General features: G+C 39.9%; 1 protein-coding gene across 4 annotated transcripts in view; it reads right to left on the reverse strand.

Annotated features, from left to right (window-relative positions):
- Window positions 1-329: 329 nt before the first annotated feature.
- VTI1A (vesicle transport through interaction with t-SNAREs 1A) overlaps window positions 330-21000 on the reverse strand; it is a 273918-nt gene continuing 253247 nt past the window's right edge. For 2 of the 4 annotated variants that reach the window (XM_040607782.1, XM_040607781.1), the window contains one exon: window positions 330-1453. In XM_040607782.1, the coding sequence (XP_040463716.1) occupies window positions 1360-1453 (94 nt within the window). In that variant the 3' untranslated portion in view covers window positions 330-1359. The remainder of the gene's footprint in view (window positions 1454-21000) is intronic. The other 2 variants (XM_040607787.1, XM_040607786.1) reach the window with 1 other exon arrangement.

Here is a 21000-nt window from a genome sequence, read left to right on the forward strand (position 1 = left end):
AAAAGTACTAAAGCATGCATTCGAATCCCGTGCTTAGTTCCTACCTAATTCGGGGGGAGTTTGAAAACCACCAGCTTTGTTTCTTTTGAACACCTTTCTGAAAAGGTTTTACGGCTTAAGTTCAAGGGCTTAAGATCCCACTCAATTTGTAGTATTTGTAAGGAATTGCATATAATTAATTTAAAAGTTATAATGAAAATTACTTTACCACTTCACCAGAGATAGATGCTTGCTGGAGTTGTAAGCTTAATTATAAGCCAAATGACCTAGACCTGTCTATAGAAGCGCAGCCACTAGGAAAAGAGAAACACAGCTCATTTACACACAGGTAGATGAAACTATGATATATTATATCAGCCAAAAGCGTGTATAAATTAACATTTTTACAGTTTCTGTTTAAAAAGGGCATATCACATCAGAATTTAATACACTAAAAATATTTTGAACATGCGGTCTCAACATAGTCAGGCCAATATTAAAAATCTAGATTTTTGTTTAACGCACTATAGTCACATATTTGCCACTGACCTATTACTCAGAATCTCTTTTTAATCAGCAATGTATAGATAAGTACCTTTATACATCTCCAATAAGGGCCAACTGTGTATGCTTATCAGTACATATATCAACACTGGAAGGTTTAAAAGAGATTCAACAGAGGGGCTGTGGTCACAACTACATTTTGGGTAAGTGATGTGTTATCATTATGTTGATGAAAGTGGAACTGTTTTGAACAAGTAGAAAAGGAAGCCTATTTAAAAAAAAAATATTGTTAAATAGAGTGTTGGATCCACATCAGATATTAAACATCATCCCAAGTTTGCTCTCTTTTTAGAACTAACTGCTGTTCTTAACCAGGTTACATCTATTACAATAATTCATGATAGCGAGTTAGTCACAGGAGACAGGTTCACTTTCTACATCACTTGGCCTCTGCTTTACTTATATTCTGTATCACAGAAGGTCAGATACTTCTTGATATTAATACACCCCGCATAGCTCAGGAAAAGTGCAAAGACCCCTCTTCCCTCACTAAACTGTCAATTTACAGGCTAAATGTCTGGGGCAGAATTCGACACACACAAAGTCTGTTTATACCAGAACAAGCCCTCACCCCAGAAAATACTAAGATTCTGAAAACACTTGGATAAAGACCAAAAAAGTAAGAAAAAATAATCAGCCCCACATGCCATCAACTATGCCATCAATAATACAAAGTATTTTACACCACTTGCACCTGAGTTGAAGAGTGGAAAAAAGAGGGAGACTCTGTCAGTGCAAGAGAATGATTCATGTGACCACTTTGTCTTAATTACTCAGAACAACCAGTTTGTTGCTATTTAGTGAAGAACAAAGATATCAGCGTCCCTTGACAGAAAAAAAAATAGCCATCATGGTTGTGAAGATGATGACGATGGCCAGAACAACGATCAAAATCCGGTTTTGGATGATTCTGAAAAAAAGCAGAAGAGACAAAACCCCAGTGAATAAAACAAAATAGCAGAATATATATAAAAATCATAAAAAGAAGCACACAGATAAATATCTTGGAGGAAAAAACATATGGCCATGAACTTAGGACTTCCTCTACTATCCTGCATATGTTCATGGTGTTTTACTTCTTTCAGTTTCCAGTGCTTCCAAACATTTCTTTATGTAGCTATTAAATCCAACTTTTGCATTCAGGAAAGAGTTAGACTTTCCTTAATTATGCATACACTTATATACATATTAGAATAACTGACATACATCATGTTACAATTTATTAACCTTCTAAGTACAAATTAAATAATTAGTCCTCAGTCAGTGCAATCCAAGCAGGGTGGACTATAATAGTAAATACCTTTGTATTTTTTATAGCCATTCTGACACCTTCACAGCTTTTTTAATCTGAACAGAAACAATTTATTCATTTTCAAGGGATTTTACTATTAAGGTACAAGATTTCAAGGAAACACATGTCAATGAGATACTTACTTGTACTAAAATACCAAGGGAAAAGTATAAAAGATAGTTTTGAAGAAAAGGATGATATGAAGAAGCAAGTGTCAAACTGTGAAGCTTATGTTGTAAAAGCATCTCCCGTCTCTGTAGCATTACCTTTACTTATGGTAATAGGCAAATGTTATATTTTCTATGTAGTATAAAAAAATGGAAATAAGTAATAATAAAAAGATGCCAGAAATAGGAAGTCCTGATATTGTTCAATCATTTGTTGGGAGAAATCCCGGCTTCTAAAATCAGACACCACATCACTTCAGATTTTGCCAGAAATTAATAGGTCAATTAACATGAATAAATCAACAAACTGTAGAATTTGAGGCATTTTATGGATTGTAAGAATTCAGCATTTGTTATTGCATTCTCACAGAGGAGGAAGAATATTTTCATAGGGTCTTCATGAAGCAGGAACTTTTGCAAAACAGGTTTGTACATGAAGCATATCACCAGAATTGGAGAGGTATAGCAAAAATACCCCAGCAACCAAATGCAACAAAAGCACCCTAAGTTACATTTATTTTTATTTTTTCTTGTGCTTCTGCAAAACCAAATCGAAGAAAAACAAAGCCTTCACCAACCGAACAACACTAAGAAGAGGTAAAACCGTGTTTTGTGAAACATCAAACCAAGTACAAGGCTCCAACTTGAAGACAGGGAATCTAATGTGTTAAAATGAGCATATCTCATGCAGTGAAAGAGAGAAGAAACTCTAGAGAGCAGAGGGGAGTTTTCCTTGGTAAATGTTTTTCATTTGGATGCGGGTGGATATACATATAAATTATACTGGAAAGTGTAAAGAAAAATGCAGTTTTAACCAACTCGAAGCTCTCTCCTTGTTTATCCCTCCCCCCCCCCCCCCCCCCCCCCCCCAAAGAGAAAGCAGTAAATGGATGGATGAAAACTGTCACATCAGACAGACACCCTCCCCTGTGACACTCTAAAAGGACTAGCTCTCTATCCTCCTGACAGGTTACAAAATGATCACATTTGCTGACACGTCTTCCGCAAAACTGCTTTAGTGTTTGTGTCCACTTTCCTAGCAGGAGATGAATGGGCTGCTTTGTCCTCATTTATCACTTAAAGCTGAACTAAGATCTGTCTCGTTTATTTTTCCCTTCCTCACTAGAAAGGCTCAACCACAGCATTAATTCTTTCGCGATGACAGCTAATTCAAACTTAACAGGCAATATTTACTCTGCCAAAAGGATGAGGAGGAGGGAAGGATGTTTCTCACTCTTTTTTTTCCCTTCCCCTCCCTAAAAAAAAAAAAAGTGTAGCAGGCTAACAAAATAAAGCTAATTAAGGGCTTTTGGTTCTTATTGGTCTGCACTTCAATTTAACACCTGAACTTACAAGCTTGTCTTTTGTGGTGGGGTGTGACATTCCCTGCCAAACACCTGATAACAAACGATTTGCCCAGGCAAATGCATGAAAACCAGAATATATATTTACTCACTCACCCTCATCACTCCTGAAAAGACACTCAGCAAAATTGAAACTCAGCGGTGAAATAGATTAAAAGCATGAAAACTCTTAAAACATTCAGCCTTAAGTAATACACAGTGCAGCTGGCTTGACAACCATTTTATTTGTGGGATGTGGGCCCCAAGGCATCCATAATGCTAATTTACAAAGGATTAACTGTGAGTGAAACTTGCTTAATCTAACGCATAGTTGGGCAAAGGCATACATAACATACTGAGTGTTTAAATCAGCTCCTCCTATCTCTGGCCCACTGGAAAAAGCATTTCATCGTCCGAGACTTAAAGAAAAATAATAAAAAAAAGCGTCAAATCCTCCCAGTGCTTTATTTTTAATACTCTGGCAATCCACACCCAATTGCAAGATTATTTAATCAGTGTCCGTTCTCTAAAATCCTTGTCGAGAAAACACTGAGCAAGGCACGCTGTCACCTGTATCTGCTAATTGAAGGTTCACTTACGGTGTGAATCTAGGAAATAGATATCAAAGTTCAATTTCTAGGAATCTGAATTAGTCTGCACAGTACAGCACAAGAATATCATATTAAAAGGAACAAATTAATCATGAAATAGGATGGATGTTATCAACAGACTCCTGCACTGAGGCGTTATATACTTTTAATATTCAGCCGACAGTTAAAGATTAATTTTATATCTTTAAAAAAAAGAATAACATTGAGTTTTACTATTTTACTTTCAAGTGAGCACGTAAAATTAAACTAACTGCAAAGCACCAGAAGGATGGGGCTAGGAGGGTAATGACAGAGCTGTCCGGGAGCAGCAGGACAGTCCTCGAGGAGAACTTCGGACGGAAGCGGTGAGTGTTGAAGTCTGAGCCTGGGAGCTGCTGCTCAGACAGAGAACGCGAGTTCTGGGTGTCAGCATATTTCAGATCTCAAAGTCAACAGGCAAGGGTGACCCTTCAGAGTAAAGAACAAATCAAGAGGAAAGGGGGCTTTGAGTGATCCGAGACAGTCAAGCCAGCTCACAGTGGTAGAACAATGGTTGGCATTGGCAGGACCCATCTGTAGGGAAGCCTATAGTACTGTCACAGCCAGACACCGCCAGTGGGTATTGCTCTAGGCAAAGCATCAAGGACTTTAAGTGGGGGAGGGAGTGATAATACCAAAGGAGAAGAAAATGGGGCCTAACATTCGCTACAAAAAAATCCCAAAGGCTAACATGCTCGCAAGAAGCAGATGAGAGGCTTTTATCTCTATTACACCTTAAATTCAGCGAAATCTAGTGAATGAGGAAGCCCAGATTCTTCTTTGAAAATGCAAAGCATGTTTACAGGGTAAATAATTTAAGAAAGAATATATACTTGAAAGAAGACACCCATTGAAACATCCATGGCTAAAATGCCTGAAGGCAAAAACTTGTGCATTTGCATGCTGCATTTTATGAAGTTAGCACACTGTAGCTTTAAAAGAATGCATGGCCAAATTAAGAGGAATGTGTGACTGAAACATCAAGGATTCCTCAAGTTTACATTATGAATCATAGTGCTGTTGATACGAGATGAATTAACCATTTAGTCGATGCCGCTTAGGCACTGAATTCACACCAAGTCCTGCTGGAGCCCAGCGTGCTGGAGCTCGTTAACAGCCAATGTCTACTGTTCCTTTCATACTCGAAACTCTAGGAGCACAAGGGCTCATTCTACTTTGAGTTAGAAGAGACGAAAAATCTGTGCTTTTAAACCAAGTTCCATCTAGTTTATCATGGACAGCAGCCCAAAACATTTGGGTGCAAAACCACATAGAAACAGTAACTAAAGCAGATGCGAGGGTAACGTCAAACGACGCATTGGAAGAGCAGGCTGGACTAACAACGCAGAAAGTGCATCCCACTCCTGTTGAGTTTCCTTCTGCTCCTCCTTTCTAAACACCTGATCCTCTGTCCTGGCTTCAGGTCACAGTGCCTAACCTCCCACCACCGGTGCACTGGAGGCTCCCTCCTGCCAGTGCCAACTTTGCAAGCTGATGAATGACACCATCCACTGTGAGGGATCACCTCTTTGATGCACAAGGGGACCACTGATTTGCAAGAACAAGTCCCACAGCCACTACCAAACACTGATGTACCTGGCAAATCAGTTCCCCCTCACTCCCACCATAGCGGGAATTGTGCTGCATTTCCAGATTTCAAACCCCAAAATGATCCGCTCCTCTCCGTAGCTTTGCACACACATGCACACAATGGGTCTGACTCTGTTTGTGACATGTTTAGATCTGCTCCGTATAAACACAAAGCAGTTCCTGAAAGCTTTTGCAAACCTTACATTAAGGATGCCAACCGTGTTTAAACCTTTTTACAAAACCACATTCATTAGCAGGGGAGTGCACGACATCTATATGGGTTCAGCCTGATGTCTTGCACATGTCTTAGTGCCTGACTGACCAGCATTGAATAATGATGCCTTGCCATTAAGCACTGATGGTACAATAACAATTGTCATGAAAATTAGCAATCACGGTAACATGTTAACAAAATACGGGATTTAAATGAACCACTGCAGGCTCTGGGTGCATAAAGAGTTTTGTGCCCTTAACTTGAAATAATGAAGACTACAAATAAAATACTGTAAAAATTTCTTACAGAAGCTCAACTCTGACATTGATATAAATAAAAAAAATACAGATGGCTTGGGGGATCAGTTAGCACGCATTCATTACAACACAGGGCTTTATTCTTAAAGAAAGCATCTTGAAAAATAGTGTCCTGAGAAACACAGGCTGATGATGGAGCACTGTCCAACAGTGTTTCACTGTAATACATGTATTTAAGATCTAACTAGAAGTGATTCCTATCAGTTTACTGCCTAGAAAGGCTTGCTCTCTGTATATGAGACTACATTTTAAATGGTCACTTTGAATACTTGGCTATTGCAGTTTTGGGTGCCCTTTTATCTGTGATTGGCAGTTTTTACTAACGTGCAAGAAAATAGGTGCATGCAAATCAGTGGTAAGTGATTTTTAAGTGCCCAATATTCATGTGCAAATCAGCAAATTCAAACAAACACAAAGGTGTAGGTCTAGTCACAAAGGCAAATACATACCAGGCAAAACTAAATGTGAATTTAAAGTAATACAGCTATACTCAGATACCTTCTGGACAGACACCATTATTACTATATATAAGGACATCTTGTTACGATAGATCAGGAGCTTTCAAACAGAAGCACTAGACCCCACACAGGGCAATAAAATCTTACGACTGGTAAAGCAAAGCCTTAGATACATAATGATAAATCTCTAAGTTCAGGGTATCTGGGGGCTGTTCAAGTAACTATTCATCTTTCCCATTTTTAGGTTTAAGAATGCTTTTCTTAAATAAAAGCAACTGAAAAGAACTAGACAGTCTGTGGCAAAACATAAAGACATGGCAACCTACTGAAATAAAAGAGCAACAGAGCCCTGCCTAGCAAAATTACAGCTGGTTGGAAGTATCTGACTTGAGCCATTTTTCATCATTAACAACTGAAATTAGCAAACAGAAATATTAGTGAAAAAGTATCTTCCCAAGTTGCATACAACTCCTTGGCCACCTTCTAGCTGACCCTGGAAAAAGCGAGGAATTTGGAAAACACTCAAGTTTTTTGTCCTCTCCCCTGCCCCAAACTCGGAAAGTAAGTCCACATTTGTTATGTTCTCAAGCCGGAAGAACCAATTACATTGTAATTGACATTGTGCATTTACAGGTGAGACGGCTCCGTGGGGTAGTGGAGAGGGGATGGAAACCCCCCCTTGCCCTCCTCTGCCTCCATGGCTTACTTCATGCCTAAAAGGCCACGCTGCCTGGGCTTCCCCGGCAATCTGGAGACAGGCCATTCCCAGCAGGAGCCTATTTCATATTCTCTGAGTTCCTTCCCAAAGGAGCCTCTTCTTCCCCTAGGACAGGGGCTCTAGTGCCTTATGTGTAAGACCTTGGTAAAATCCATTAAAACTTGCTGAAAACTGAGCAGATAATGAACTTAAAGCCTCAAAAATGGAGAAAGGGAGAATTAAAAAATTATGGCATTTTTCTAGCTGACTAGCAGGGTTTTTTTTTGAAAGAGAGAGGCCATACAAGGTGCCTAAGATATTGCTGATAGGGCTGAGGAGTTGTGCAGTGCCACATCCTCTAGCTTTAAAGTTCAGTCTGAAGGACTGGGGCTGTCTACTTGTAATAACATGGATACCAATCTCTAGTTATAATATTACACTCAAACCACATCAATGTGTTTCCACCTGGGCCCTGAATGAAAGAATGAGTCATGTAATAACAGGTGCAGGGAGGTAGTCACACTATCCAGCTTTAAACATCTAAATTGTATCTAGCTAATTCTCTCTCGGCTCCCTGGATATGGAAGTTAAGAGTCCTGCTCCAAACTGCCTTCTCTTTTTCCTGGCCCTATATGCACCCCAGGAGAATTATTCAGTTAAGTTAGCTGGCTAGGTTAGGTGTCTAACAGCCTAGGTAGGGGCGAATATCCCTAAAAGCTTGAAGATGAGGCCCAAGCTAGAGAGCTGGCTGGCTTCGAAGGCAAAACCGTACAAGAACGGTGTTCTTATATTGTAAAACGTCTGTAATCTCCCATTAATCAGAAATATTGCAGAGATGAAACTCACCAGTAAAGCAGATGATGTTCACCAATAATCAGCCAGTAAATACTTTGATTCATCATCTCGCTTTAATGGATCCCATACTTGCACACGATATTCTGACCAGAATCAAAAAACTTTGACAGTTTTTCCGGAGGAGTAAGAGATAGGAGAGACATCCCTCTCTGGGATGAATGCCTCCCGAAATGCAGTGCCTCCTTGGTTCAAGGAACTATGTTTTTTTTTTTCACCTTGCTGTGTCATCTTCTGACAATCCTACCATGAAGATTAAAGTTTAAAATTAATGTTATGATATCTGATAGTTAAAATACTTATGGAGATACCTAATTCATAACTGAAATCTTCCAACACGTTCCAAAGGTCACAAACCCATGTGAATAACACTGGAGTACAGTCTCGCTGGCAGCCACCAGGATCAGCACAGCTTGTAGGAGCCCTGGCTCAAGGAGCTGGAGATGCACCCAGGCGATCACTGCAGGGTGGGGAGAGAGAAGGGGGCACACTGGGCTGGAAGGAGAGGCATCTACAGGAACAATGGGAAGACAAATGTGTGCAGGCTTCAGCATGCAAACTGTGAGAACAGGGACAGCCTGCAAGAGGACCGCATGGACATAGGACTTAAGGTAAGAAGGCAAAAAATCAGGCTACTGTACATCTTCTGCTAGCTTGGATTCTATTCATTGCCTATTTTTAAAACACACAGGAAGGCATTTCTGGAGGATGAAAAGTATCCCTCTGCTGATGAGAGACCCTGACAGGGAACATTTCTCTGCATGGTTGTGATGCAACTTCAGCTCTCTCCTGTCTCCAGGTCCACTCCTTCCATGGAGGGAACCGATTACATTACTACCATCATTAGGAGGAACGGCGGGTGGCTTCTGGGACCATGAAAACTCACCAGCCAAAACTGGTGAGGGATTAATTCATTTCATGCAAAGCAGAGGCAACACCAGATCTCTTTCGCAAGTCTTAGTGAAGATCATGTGCGCAGTAGCAACTGGAAGTGGACGGAGTCAAGGTTGTATTAATCTCCATCCAGCCTTTCTCAGGGTACTGAAGTATCAAGAAGAACAAATCATGCATTTAGTCACCTGAGCATGACTAAGAACCATAGGCCTCAGCAGACATTACGAGCGTATTAGAGCTCTGAGGGAGGGTGGATAGCCCAGCTGTCAGCGGAATGGCATCCTTCAGCACATCGGTCGCAGGAAGCCCTGGTCCCCAAACAGTTAACAGGGGAAAAAGCCCCAACCCCAATCCCCTCATCAGCACTCAAAGCTAAAGCAATTATTTCTCCAGCAGAAGAAATGTATGCAAGCTATAAAATGACAAGAACATACATGATCACGCACTGGCTTTTATGATAAATATAGTTACATTTACATTCTGGGTGATTTAAAGGGAAAAAAAAAATCTAAAGTCTGCATTTTATCAACTTTCACAATCATTAGAACCAACTAAAATATATATCTCACACAGATGAAAGAAAGTAACATCTTTTGCCCTGCCTCACTTTAATTAATGACTAATCTACAGCTTTTAGGTTTGATGAAGCTGGAGACAGGACACAGCTACTTTACTTGCATTATTTTCCCCTTATCACACCATATTTGACTGGGCATCTTTTTGTATGGCAAGTTTTCTACAATTGTCTTAACAATGTTGACCTCTTTTGTAAAAACCTGAAGGCATCTGCAGCAATTGTTCCTGAAGATGTGCTATCCAAAATGTTACCATTTCATAGCACTTCTTGAATGATAGAATATATTTTTTTTTTGGTATATATTCATTTTTTTCAAATGCTATAAAAGAAAGGAAAACAATCATGGCTAAGGCCATTTGTGAGATGGCATTAAAAGAGCCTTCTCTGAGACAGATAAAAATAATGAGAATCTTTCTGTCAAGAAGGATTTAGAAAATATCACTAGCATTATTAAAATTTAATTTTTTACTGTGCTTTTTGGTTCCCCCTTTTCCAGTGATAATGAGCAGGACTGCACACCTCCACAATGCTAGCACTTGTTTTGAGCAATAAATTCAGCCTTCCAGTCTGAAGACATTTCAGACAACAATTTTGACTGCTATAGGCTTATTTTTTCAACCTGTTCTGTGCTTTGAGTCTCCCTATAAAAAAACAGTTCATAAGCTAATTTTCCACAAGGCCAGTGGAACAAATAAAAATCAATTTTTGCCCAACTGGTTCAAAGAAAACCTGGGAACAGTGAAGACAGAACAGTGAAAAATAAAAAGAATCGATGTATTCACAAATGGTTTACCTGATAGAGAACTATCAAATTAGTTGACAGGAGATACTTGCCACTATTAAAGTATTTTCTCTTCAGCATGTTACAGTATTTCTATTAGGGGAGCAGAAATGCCTCTACTTTGTTATGACCTCAGACACCTTGGTTTAATAACCACAACAAGCCTCCATGCATTCTGCGAAACTACAGGGCAGAAAGTCGAAGCGCAAGAGCGCTTGCAGATCTTGCAACCAGAGGGTCCTGCAAGCTCAGCCTGGCTTAGAACGGGTATAAGTTTTCATGATCTGGTGGAAGGAGCAAAGATTCCTCCTTCAGCAAACACAGGGAGACATCCATGACCTCAGGCCAACCTCTTCAGGAAGAATTTGGTCCATCAAGAAAGGAAAAAATCATAGAACACTGACCAGACTTCCCTCCCCAGTTAAAAACCCGAATGTTCTGGAGCGTGCTGAAGACTAAGCAGTTTAATATCTCTTGGAGAGCAGAATATAAATTTCTCCCAGGATGGGAATCCCATTCGTAGAATTCAAAGCTTTCAGAATCCCAAGAACAACCCAGGGCACAGGTTTAATGTTGTGGCCCGATCCATTTCATCATCTTCTCCACTAACTGGGTAAGCGTTTTTGAAACCACAACATTGAGAAGGGATTGGATAGGTGCTTACGCCTGCCTGTCTGCAGCCAGAAAAATACATCTGGAAAACTGACTGAAGAACAGAATCTACTTTTTAATACAAATTAACCATCACTCCTGTGGAAATAAAACAAATTTATAATTTACAAGCTTAAATATTAAGGAAGGTACTTTTAAGTAGCTGTAATCTTCACCCTAGTATGTAGCATTTTATACACTCCATTTTTATGAGTTGGCTTTAAAATGTGACTCATTTTAACAGAAAAAAAAAAAAAAGGATTAAGTATGTTACTCTGAAGCAAAGCTGCATATTACCTATTTAAAAATATTGTAACATACCATGGAGACATCATTTCTAGGGCCAAACAAAACATTGCTCAATGAAGAAATGACATGAAATATAAAATATTCAGCTGCGGAATGCTACTTGGAGTTAAGCAGTTTCATTGCCAATAAATAGCATCATAATAAATAGTGTGCATGTAGGAAAAAAGTATACCTGTTCTTCACTATTTGAGATGCAACAACTTAGTGTGGGAAACTAACAAAGATACTACTCATCCACTGAGCACATACAAGGAGAAACTAAAAACCACCACACATTTTGATTCTGAATCTCTTACAACTGATGCTAATTTGCTTATGATATCTGCCTGATTTAGAGCTAATCTTCTGTAAATTAACTCCTAATGCTGTCTGAAATAATCCTCTTAATGCTGGTCTGTCTTGAGTACTTTATATCAAATACCATGAAATACACAAGCACATACAAGGCATACAGCATTTGTAGCGCCGCTGGCTGCTCTCGAATACGTGCTGTGCCATGAAGATGCGAGCGTTGTGCAGAGATATGCGGCCCTGGGGCAGCTTTGGGACAGCACAGGGTCATGTCGCTCTGGTTGTCCCCTTTGGAGGGGAACAGCAGGCCCAGCTGTGTCCCACCAGCTCCTGGCCAACAGAGAGCCAAGGAGGCTCTTTGCCTCCTTTAAGAACGGTGCAAGGAGGTGCCATGCCACGCTCCAAACCTCCCACCTCCAGCAGCAGATGATAATGAGAAAAAGGAACCCGTTCAGGCCTCGAGATTTCCGAATGACAAGATGTGTGTTAAATAGCACTAATTATCAGCTGGAAGCCTAATCTGATAACTTGTTTGAAAACAAGACAGAGACGGACAATTTTATTTCTTCCGATGAGGAAAATATTTTTAAGGGTGTTGCTTCAGCATTGGCCAGCTTAATTATTATTGTCAGTGTGCTAACTGTATTCAAAAATATTTCTTTTCCACTAAATCCACCGGAACAATTTTCTCCCCCAACATTAATTTAACGATACAGCCAAAAACCTAATTGATATTGGTGAGCAATGCAATTCCAACGTATTATTTTCTCGGGTTTTGAAACATAAATGGCAGGCACAACTTTGACTGAATGGACCTCTTTATATTTTAACAGGCGGTTTATTGGCCCAGACTCCAACGTGTAACAAGCACAATTGCAAAAGCAATACATTTTTAATTGAAAAATTCATGTATTTTTACTATGAAAGTGACTCAAATAACAAGTAACTTTGTCAGGTAAAGGGCTTTTAAAACAATTTTTATATATGGAATGTTGTGTAGAAATTATATTCTCACCATAGCAAGCTCTTATAGGGGGCTATTAAAGGAAAAAATATGTATTGTTTAAAGCATACTTTATTGGAGCTTGCTTTTTTAATATATTAAAGAACAGATAAAGCACAGTGATCAGTGAGCTGTCTGTGTCCAACAGCTCTTCAAGAGCCTTGTGGAAATGTATAAAACAAGCAGTGATACAATCCTTTGCCAAACACTGTCATAAATTTTTTATTTGGCAGCTAACATTCTCACTAGTTTTCTTGGCAGCAATTGGGACCTTTAGCAAGAAAGGTGCAGGAGAAAAATACCTTGTTTAGAGATGTTTTCAACACTTTCTGGGATTTTTCAGAACTTCTGCCTGCAGCACATTTTACAACCACAGTCTCCAGTCACCTGATGAGTAGGTGGTGGTTTGAAACTTTTTTTTTTTTTTTTTTTTTTTTTTTTTTAATATAGACAGCCTACTACCTCCCTCTGGCCTTCAGCCTAGGATGCGAGTGTGGAGGGGGGCTGTATGCGTTCCACAGAGATACCAGTGGTTGCTCTTCTCTGTCTAGACAAAAAAACTTGAAAATAATATCAGAATGTACCTTTCATTGCTCCTGATACTATCTTGTGTCTTATTCCTAGATGACAGAGATAAACGAAAAGCAAACATGTGATGATTACTTTTGCATTTTTCTGGGGAGATGTCTGCAGGAAAGCTGGTCACAGGTGCAGCTACCCTGGTCAGCCGGCGGACTGCCTGATAGACAGAGCTGTGAAAGAGAATTCCGTACCCACATCTGCTCTACCAAGTTTAGTTTTTTTTAAAAAGATATGCTAAAGTTGACATCTGATGCACAGCCTCCCTCCGCGCACGCAGATATGCTGATGCATCATATACATGAAAATACGGCTCCAGCAGGACTGTGGTTTGGGCTATACAAGGCAGAATGGAATAGCGAGCTCTTACCAATTCACCTATGGAGCAGATGTTTTGTATTTTGGTATTTCATTGTTTCAGAATAGAAACAAGATGAACCTTTTGCATCTCAGCAACTTCCTCCGAAACTTTCACACCAATAAGATACATCTCAGTCCTTCCACGGACATAAAAGCAACAGCTTGTCTTAAACAGGTGTGGGCCAGGAAAAGCACCTTTCCTGTATTTGCTTCAAATTATAAAGGTTGGAATTTAGTTTTAGCACAAATTGCTTTAATCACAGGGTAAATTAAAGTAATGACATTACACCTACAAACACAAACCAACAAGCTTCCCCGCAGCTTGTGTTCCAGTTTTGGGTCGCGTGTTTACCAGGGGCATCATCCCCCCAAAGAACTTTCTAGAGCTCACACAGACATCTAGTGGCTGGTGAAAACACTGCAAGCACGTCATCGCATCTGACAGCCGGGCCGGGGACAGAGAAGTTATGCCAGGGATGAGTTGAGCTAATTTTGTCTCTGTTACAGCTACGGGTGGGCAACCAAACAGGGAGAGAGTCGCTGCCTTTGTGCCACCTCAGGGACTCATGCTGCTGCCGTGGTGAGAGAGATGCTCTCTTGGCAGCTCTGGCTTCCCGAAGTCTCCTAATCATTGATTCTTTCCAATTCGGCTGGAACTATTTTCACCTTTCTTCCAAGTGCCTTTAGATTTCTCTCTCATTGCTACTATCTCATTTTACTTAGAAACCCAAGACCTTGATTATGCCATATTGTTTGAAAGGTTCTCTGAGCGCGGCTGCATGCGATGACGTCTGTTGGAAAGCAACAACGCAATGCAATTTTACAGACGGCAAAACACGCCCTCCCCCCCCCCCCAAAAAAAAAAAAAAAAAAGTAGAAAGTCAATAATAAATCCCCAAGTTTTGGTAAAGGAATATGACTTGCTCTATGGTCCACATCAATCAATGGAAAGATGCCTAAAATTTCACTGGGGTTTGAGTCCCACATCTGCAAAGGAGATCAAGAGCCACAGCTCTGCACAGCGTTGTAAGAGCTCAGCGCCCTGATTCTGCTCTGTTACACCATTTTAAATCACGCGGTACTCAGTGGTGTCATAACCCTGTACATCTGTGTCAGACCCTCTGTTGCAAGGGCAGACTTGATGCCAAGAATGCAAAACAGATGTTGCTTTCCTAATGTTTTCTTGTTGTCATTTAAGTTGTTTTCATGGGGTTCTGTTTTCATTTTGGTGAGTGGAACAGGTCGGCAGGACATGTCAGAGGGCACACCAGAGGAATGCTTCTGCATCTTCCTTTTTATTTTGCGTCCATGTGTGAATATACATAGACTTGGAGTTACAATCAGGAAAAATCTTTTTCTTTTCTCTTTAAGCTTCATTTGAGCTATGCTCTGTTCCCTTGGGTCAAAAAGAAAGGTAGCTGTTTGCAGATGGGAAAAAGGACTTTTATGAACAGCAAAATGCATCACCGAACAGCTTGAGAAAAAGATTTTCTGAAGTTATTTTTTACGACAATTTTAAGAGGAAACAGGGATAAATACATCTTTTTTGCATGTTGACTCATTAACAAATTTAGCAATAAACACTTTGTAATTAAGTCCACTATTTTACTGCTGTCCAGAAGTTTCTCAACACTCTTTGCACAGAGGGTTTTGGAAAACATAGAACTAAGAAACGGTGAAGGCAAATCCCAACAGCTTGCTCAAGCAAATCTAGCTGAGGCTTAAACTCACTTCTGAACACTGAAATTTGAGATGCCGTATCAAATAAGCAGCTCTTTTTCCCTGAAGAGAAGAAACTGGGTGTAGCTAACCTAGTGCATAATAGGTTTATTCTCATTCACAAAACAGGAATTACTTTATGGCCCCAAAGTAAAACTAGCACAGAAATATACTGGCAGATTTGCTGCAGATGTGTGTTGTGACACGTATGCAGGGAATCTGCTATTAATCACATGCTAAGATTTTAATATTATGTAGGGTAATGCAGGCAATCATTATGGTGAAGGTTCTGGATTCATAAAAGCCTAACCCACAAATGGGTCTTTTAAATTTAATACATTTGAGCTCACTCTCACCCTGCACCAGTCGAATTCCCTGATTCGCACCCCCCCGCTCCCCATCACATACATTTATTTCAATCTCTATTGTAAGTTTCTTTTTGTGCTTTTGCTCCGCTTCTTTTCTTGCGACATATGACAGTTGGGGAAAGCGTAGCTTTTCAATTCTCCTGTTTATCGGACTATGACAGGAATGTTCTTGTTAGAGGGGCTGTTTGTGAGACCCTTGGACACGTACCCAGCACAGGAAATGGTCTGGCTCAAATGCTGGAAAAGCCATCCTTCACCTGAATCCTTCAAAATTTGTGTCCCAACATAACTAGAACCTATGTATCCGTACCCGGGTTAAGATTACTATGGACAATTATACCATGGAAATGCATTATTCTGACAAAGCAATCAATCACGTTATTTCTCACAACTTCAGTTCACCCCTACAATTTTCCTTACCTCCAAAGCCAGCTGGATATTATATTACCAAAGCTGTTGAAAGGGTGTAACACTAACCATGAAGCCAAAGGCCACTAAAACTATGCAATGCATAAATTTTTATTGTTTGCTCAGCATTGAAATCTCATTAGGGCTCATAACTCATCGGCACACTGCAAACATTTGCATCTGCTGATCATGAGAACTTAGATGGAATGTACACCTTTGGCTAATTTACTTGTTATGTTTTTAGATGAGACCATTGGTGTTGCTTTCTGTTTTCTTTTTAAAAAAGTCCTTAACGTGGTTGTGAGTCGAATGTCCACTTTTTAAACTAAATACACGAAAACTTTCATTTGCAGTTTCTCAAGGTTGTTCTGTTGCTGGCAATGCTCATGATCATCATTTTACAAAAGCTTCATTTGACTTAGTATTCAGGTTAATCGTTGTTTGAAAACTGTGCCCCATAGAGCATTTCGCTTCATTCATCCTTTCTGCTTTATGCAGTCACTTTTTAATTAGATTAAAATTTGTCCTCCAATTAGCTTTCATTAAAGTTTATAGATTACAGCAAAAATCTCTACTGAGTTGTGCTTCAAAACTGTGCCTAAAGTTTAAAATGAAATAACTGTGCAAATGAAGTGATTATGAAGATTATTACTATGCAAAAAACATCAGTCGCTTCTTGGTTTACTTATACATTTAACTCTGTAATTTATTTTGCTGACTTCAATACCTCTGTGTTCTCCAGAGTAGTCATCATAATAATACCTTACGGTTACAGGATACCTTTCATTCCTAAGGATCCTTAGGGGCCTGATTCTGTAGTCCTTACGCACACCAGTAGTCCTGCTGAAGTCCCTGCCACTATGCGAGCAAGTCCTACTCACTGTGTGTGAACCAGAACCCAGCTACAGGTCAAATCCTGCCTTCTGATACCCACGTACCGTTCCTGTTGATTTGTGCAGCTCAGAATGCAAACCAGATATGAACGTTATGTAAAAAATCCTTTCACCTAATGCTGGGTGAGATGTGGCAGCTGTTCAGTGGTGCATGGTTACAAGACTCACCTCTTTCAATGAGGGTGTGAAGACAGATACTCCCCCCACCCCAGTTAAAACTGCAGAGAAAATTGAGGATGTAATTACCCAAAGAGGAAACGACTCGGTAGGACATGGGCTGGGGCTGCATTTCTCCTGTCACTTGTGTCTTCAGATGCAACACTGCCAAGTATCGAGTGCCCAGTCACTAATACCTCCTGAACATGCGGATTTACTATGTGCTGAAGGCAATATAAAGTTTACAGTTCACCAGGCTGATCCTAAAACCAGAGCAGACATTTATTCTGGAGCAATCTCTAGGTGGAACACATGGGACTTCATGTTGGAGCAGAGCTCCACAGAAATGGATCTGTTTGCAGGAAATTCTCTTCCAATAGCAAGAGCTATAAATATATACACATAATTTAAAAAGAAAAAAAAAAAAAAGAGAGAGAGATGCAGCCAACATCTTAAAACTAAAAATAGTGACACTTGGGTTACAGAAACAGGGACCTGTCTTTGCTCTAGCAACATATTTCTGATAGGAGGAACAGACTCGGAAACAAATACTTTAGTACAAATGAAATGTAGTTCGTGAGCATGAGAGGACAATTTCAGCAAAATGCAGGAGTTTAAAAAGCAGTCTTTCCTATTTTTCATGCACTAGTTTGTTGAACAATCATGAGTAAACCTTCACATCACTGAGATAACCAGCGTTATTCCCACTTAGCAGATGCCAAAACTAAAGTTTAAGGGTGTCAAAGGTTAGAGGGGAGTTTATAGTTTGAACGTTCTGACTCTAAGCCCTGTACTCAAGCCAAGACCATGTTTCCAAGATGCAAAGCATCCAGCAGCAATACTAATTTTAGGAGACACACTCAGGTCTGTCCCTTCCTCCCCCTGCTTCCACCTCCTCTTGGCGTTCATTTCTCCCATTGCGTTGCAACATGCCAACCTCAGTTGTGCTGATTCAACAGCTTGCAGATCCATGTGATGAATCAGATCAAGCAATTGATCCAAGATAAAAAAAGAAAAAGAAAAAAGATGAGGGTGGGTGGGAAAGGAGAGCTATTTTGTATAGGATCAATTCAGTTTCAAGACACTGACCGCAGAACAGAAGTTCCCTTAAAAATGAGAGAGCAGCTGGATGCAGCATAGAGGCAGGAGTGAGTATTTTTGGGAGCAGGAGACCCTATTGTTGATGCTGATGGTTTTGTATCACAGAACTGAGGTCCAAACCATTCTGAAAGCATTCAATTTTCATATTTTAACTCTTCTACAACTCGCCTTCCTTTTACCTTCCTTTGCCTAACTTGATTCTGAGGAAAAGCGTAGCCACTCCATACTACCTTTGCACAACAAATTTGCACAAGGCAATTCAGAAACTGGAAGTATTTCACTTTCCGCAATTAAAATCTGGAACACCAAGTTTGCCTTCTCAATTACATTGACTATATTGCAGAAATACTGCTCCATTTCCTCAGTAGAGTTGTCACGTTTTATAAAATACAGACAAACTAGTCATGCTTTATGTCAAGGGTGCATTTACAAATAGTTTATAAAGGATTTAGATGATTAACCATATATTGAGACAGTTAATCAAATTTAAGAGGCTATTTTAGAATTCTACAGATCAAGCAGTTATTTATAATCCTGGTTATTGCTTTCTACTCTATATCCACCCCTAATGCACACCACTATAACATTCTGCTAACTCTTTATAAATGATTTGTGTTGGTAAAATAGTAATAAAAAAAGCCCAAATCCTATCCTAAGGAATAAGTTAGATAATCAGGACTGTGACTCCTAGATTAAATTAATCAGATCAAATAATCAGATCTTTGGGGGTACGTAGACAGCTCGTGCCATGATTTAGATACTTCAAGGCCCTTAAAAATCTCAGCCCTCACCACTCTGCACATGGGACTTGGGCAATTTTAAAAAGTTGGCTAAGTGTCATCTGAAAAGGCACAAACGCTGAAGTAACGGCAACAGCTGAGGAACACATCTTTTCTTCGACAAAACATCAGCACCCCGACAGGATGCTTAAAGCTTCAGTGCTTCATGCTGGTTGTGGAAAAAAAAGCCCAACAATGGAAGCCTTGAGGAATGCTAAATATAACTGGTGTCGGTACAAAATACGGTCTGCTCAGTTAGAACAGAATGAGAAATTATTTCTTGTGATTCTGTTCGGTCATTTGAAGCAGCATCTTCTCTTTTTAATATTTTTCACTTGGTACCGGATGTATAGAACATTTGTGATGTTACATGTGATTTATAAAGGTTTTTTTTTTAAAATTTGTTCTGGAAGTATAGTGTATTTGGTGCTATTTTTGCCTAGGAATGGAAACTTGAACTGGAAATAGAGTCATTCATTCACACGTAGAGGATGACATCCCGTTGACAGGCATGCAAACTTGGAAAGGTGCTACACAGTCACTCTTAAAATACTACACTATTTTTTTTTTCCTTCTAAGCTTCAATTAAGTAAATGTTGAAGAGGGATCAGTACTTTGTTAAGGCTAAGGGTTCATCGTTTGCAAGAGATCATCTTTCAGAAGTACAAAGACAGAAAAGTCAAGGCACTAACTACTAAATAAACTGTTTTCACAACAGAAGTGGCACCTTCAAGCCCCTCTACAGCAAGGTGCTGTGCTGCTGAAGTTCTGCTCATTCAGATGTTGATTTTGAAGAGCATTCCCTCGTATAATCAGAAAGGTCCTCAATTCTTCCTGCCAGGTAGTTGGTAATTTGTGTTGGGTTTCCTTTCTTTTTTTTTCTCTTTTTTTTTTTTTATTTTTTTTTTCCAATTCAGGGAGAATGAAAATCATAAAAGGCGTGAAAATACAGCTGAGGTAGATATATTCACAGATTCTAATATAGCTGGAATGCTGTTGGTGCTAACGAGCCCTGAGCAAGCGATCCGTGTCTGGCATGCACTGCCAAACAAACTACAATTACAGAAGAACCAAAAATAACATAAGGAACTTTAAACCTCCTGAATTTGTGAGCCTGGGCCTAAGAATTACATTTGCACTTGCTCGCACAGGCTCGCTTCCAAAAGGCACCCAAAACTGGAAGGACCTTTCTAGTGGGAAGGAAGGAAGAAAAGTTTCCATTTGAGATCTGGTGTTTCAAAACGGCAGAAGGAGCAACTGACCCTACAGGGTCTTGTCCCTCTGTGTCAAATTTCTACAAGTGCAGCTCATGAGACTTGGGCTCTATCATATCTGAACCAAAATGTCAGGACTCAAAATCTGTGCCATAAATCGTGCCCTCTGAAATTGAGGTACATAATCCTCTTGGCTTTGCTTTCTGTTGGGCTTCTCCAGCCTTGTGCATGCCTCTGCAGTGCCAACTGAGACGTGCCTTCCCTTTTTTCCTTACAGAGAAAACCTCAGCGAGCCCCAGATTTTAATGATTTTTAAATGATGTGCCCTGTAACTCCTTTTGCACCAGCTTCCTTGTTTTCTGCTGGTTCTAAAACAGCCTTTGACCTGCCGGTAAGAACACCATTTCTATTTCTGTCATCCCAAATTAACAAATGAACGAGGAGAGGGGAAACTCCAAACCTTCATCCCCCAAGTCCCCCCACCTCACTGCAGCCCTGGTGCTCTAAAATAAAGTGAGCATTAATGGGCCGATGCTTCGATGGAACGTCAGCACCCACTTAAAAAATCTTGCAAATCATGGGCTAAATGGTGGTGGTGGTGGGCAAGGGCAGGTATTTACTTCATGCAGTCTCTTAGGATACAATGGATTTATGGCTGTCAGTCCTAAACAACACCACTATTGTCTCTTCACATTTTATCTGCCTCCATTATTCATTTATGTTGATTTTGATTGATGAAGACACTTTAAAAAAGGAGGGGAGAAAGGAGGAGGGAGAGTGGAATCCGTTGACTGTTCGGTCTCTAATTCCTGTAAA

This window comes from Falco naumanni, chromosome 9, assembly GCF_017639655.2.
Source record: "Falco naumanni isolate bFalNau1 chromosome 9, bFalNau1.pat, whole genome shotgun sequence".
In the NCBI taxonomy this organism is placed as follows: domain Eukaryota; kingdom Metazoa; phylum Chordata; class Aves; order Falconiformes; family Falconidae; genus Falco; species Falco naumanni.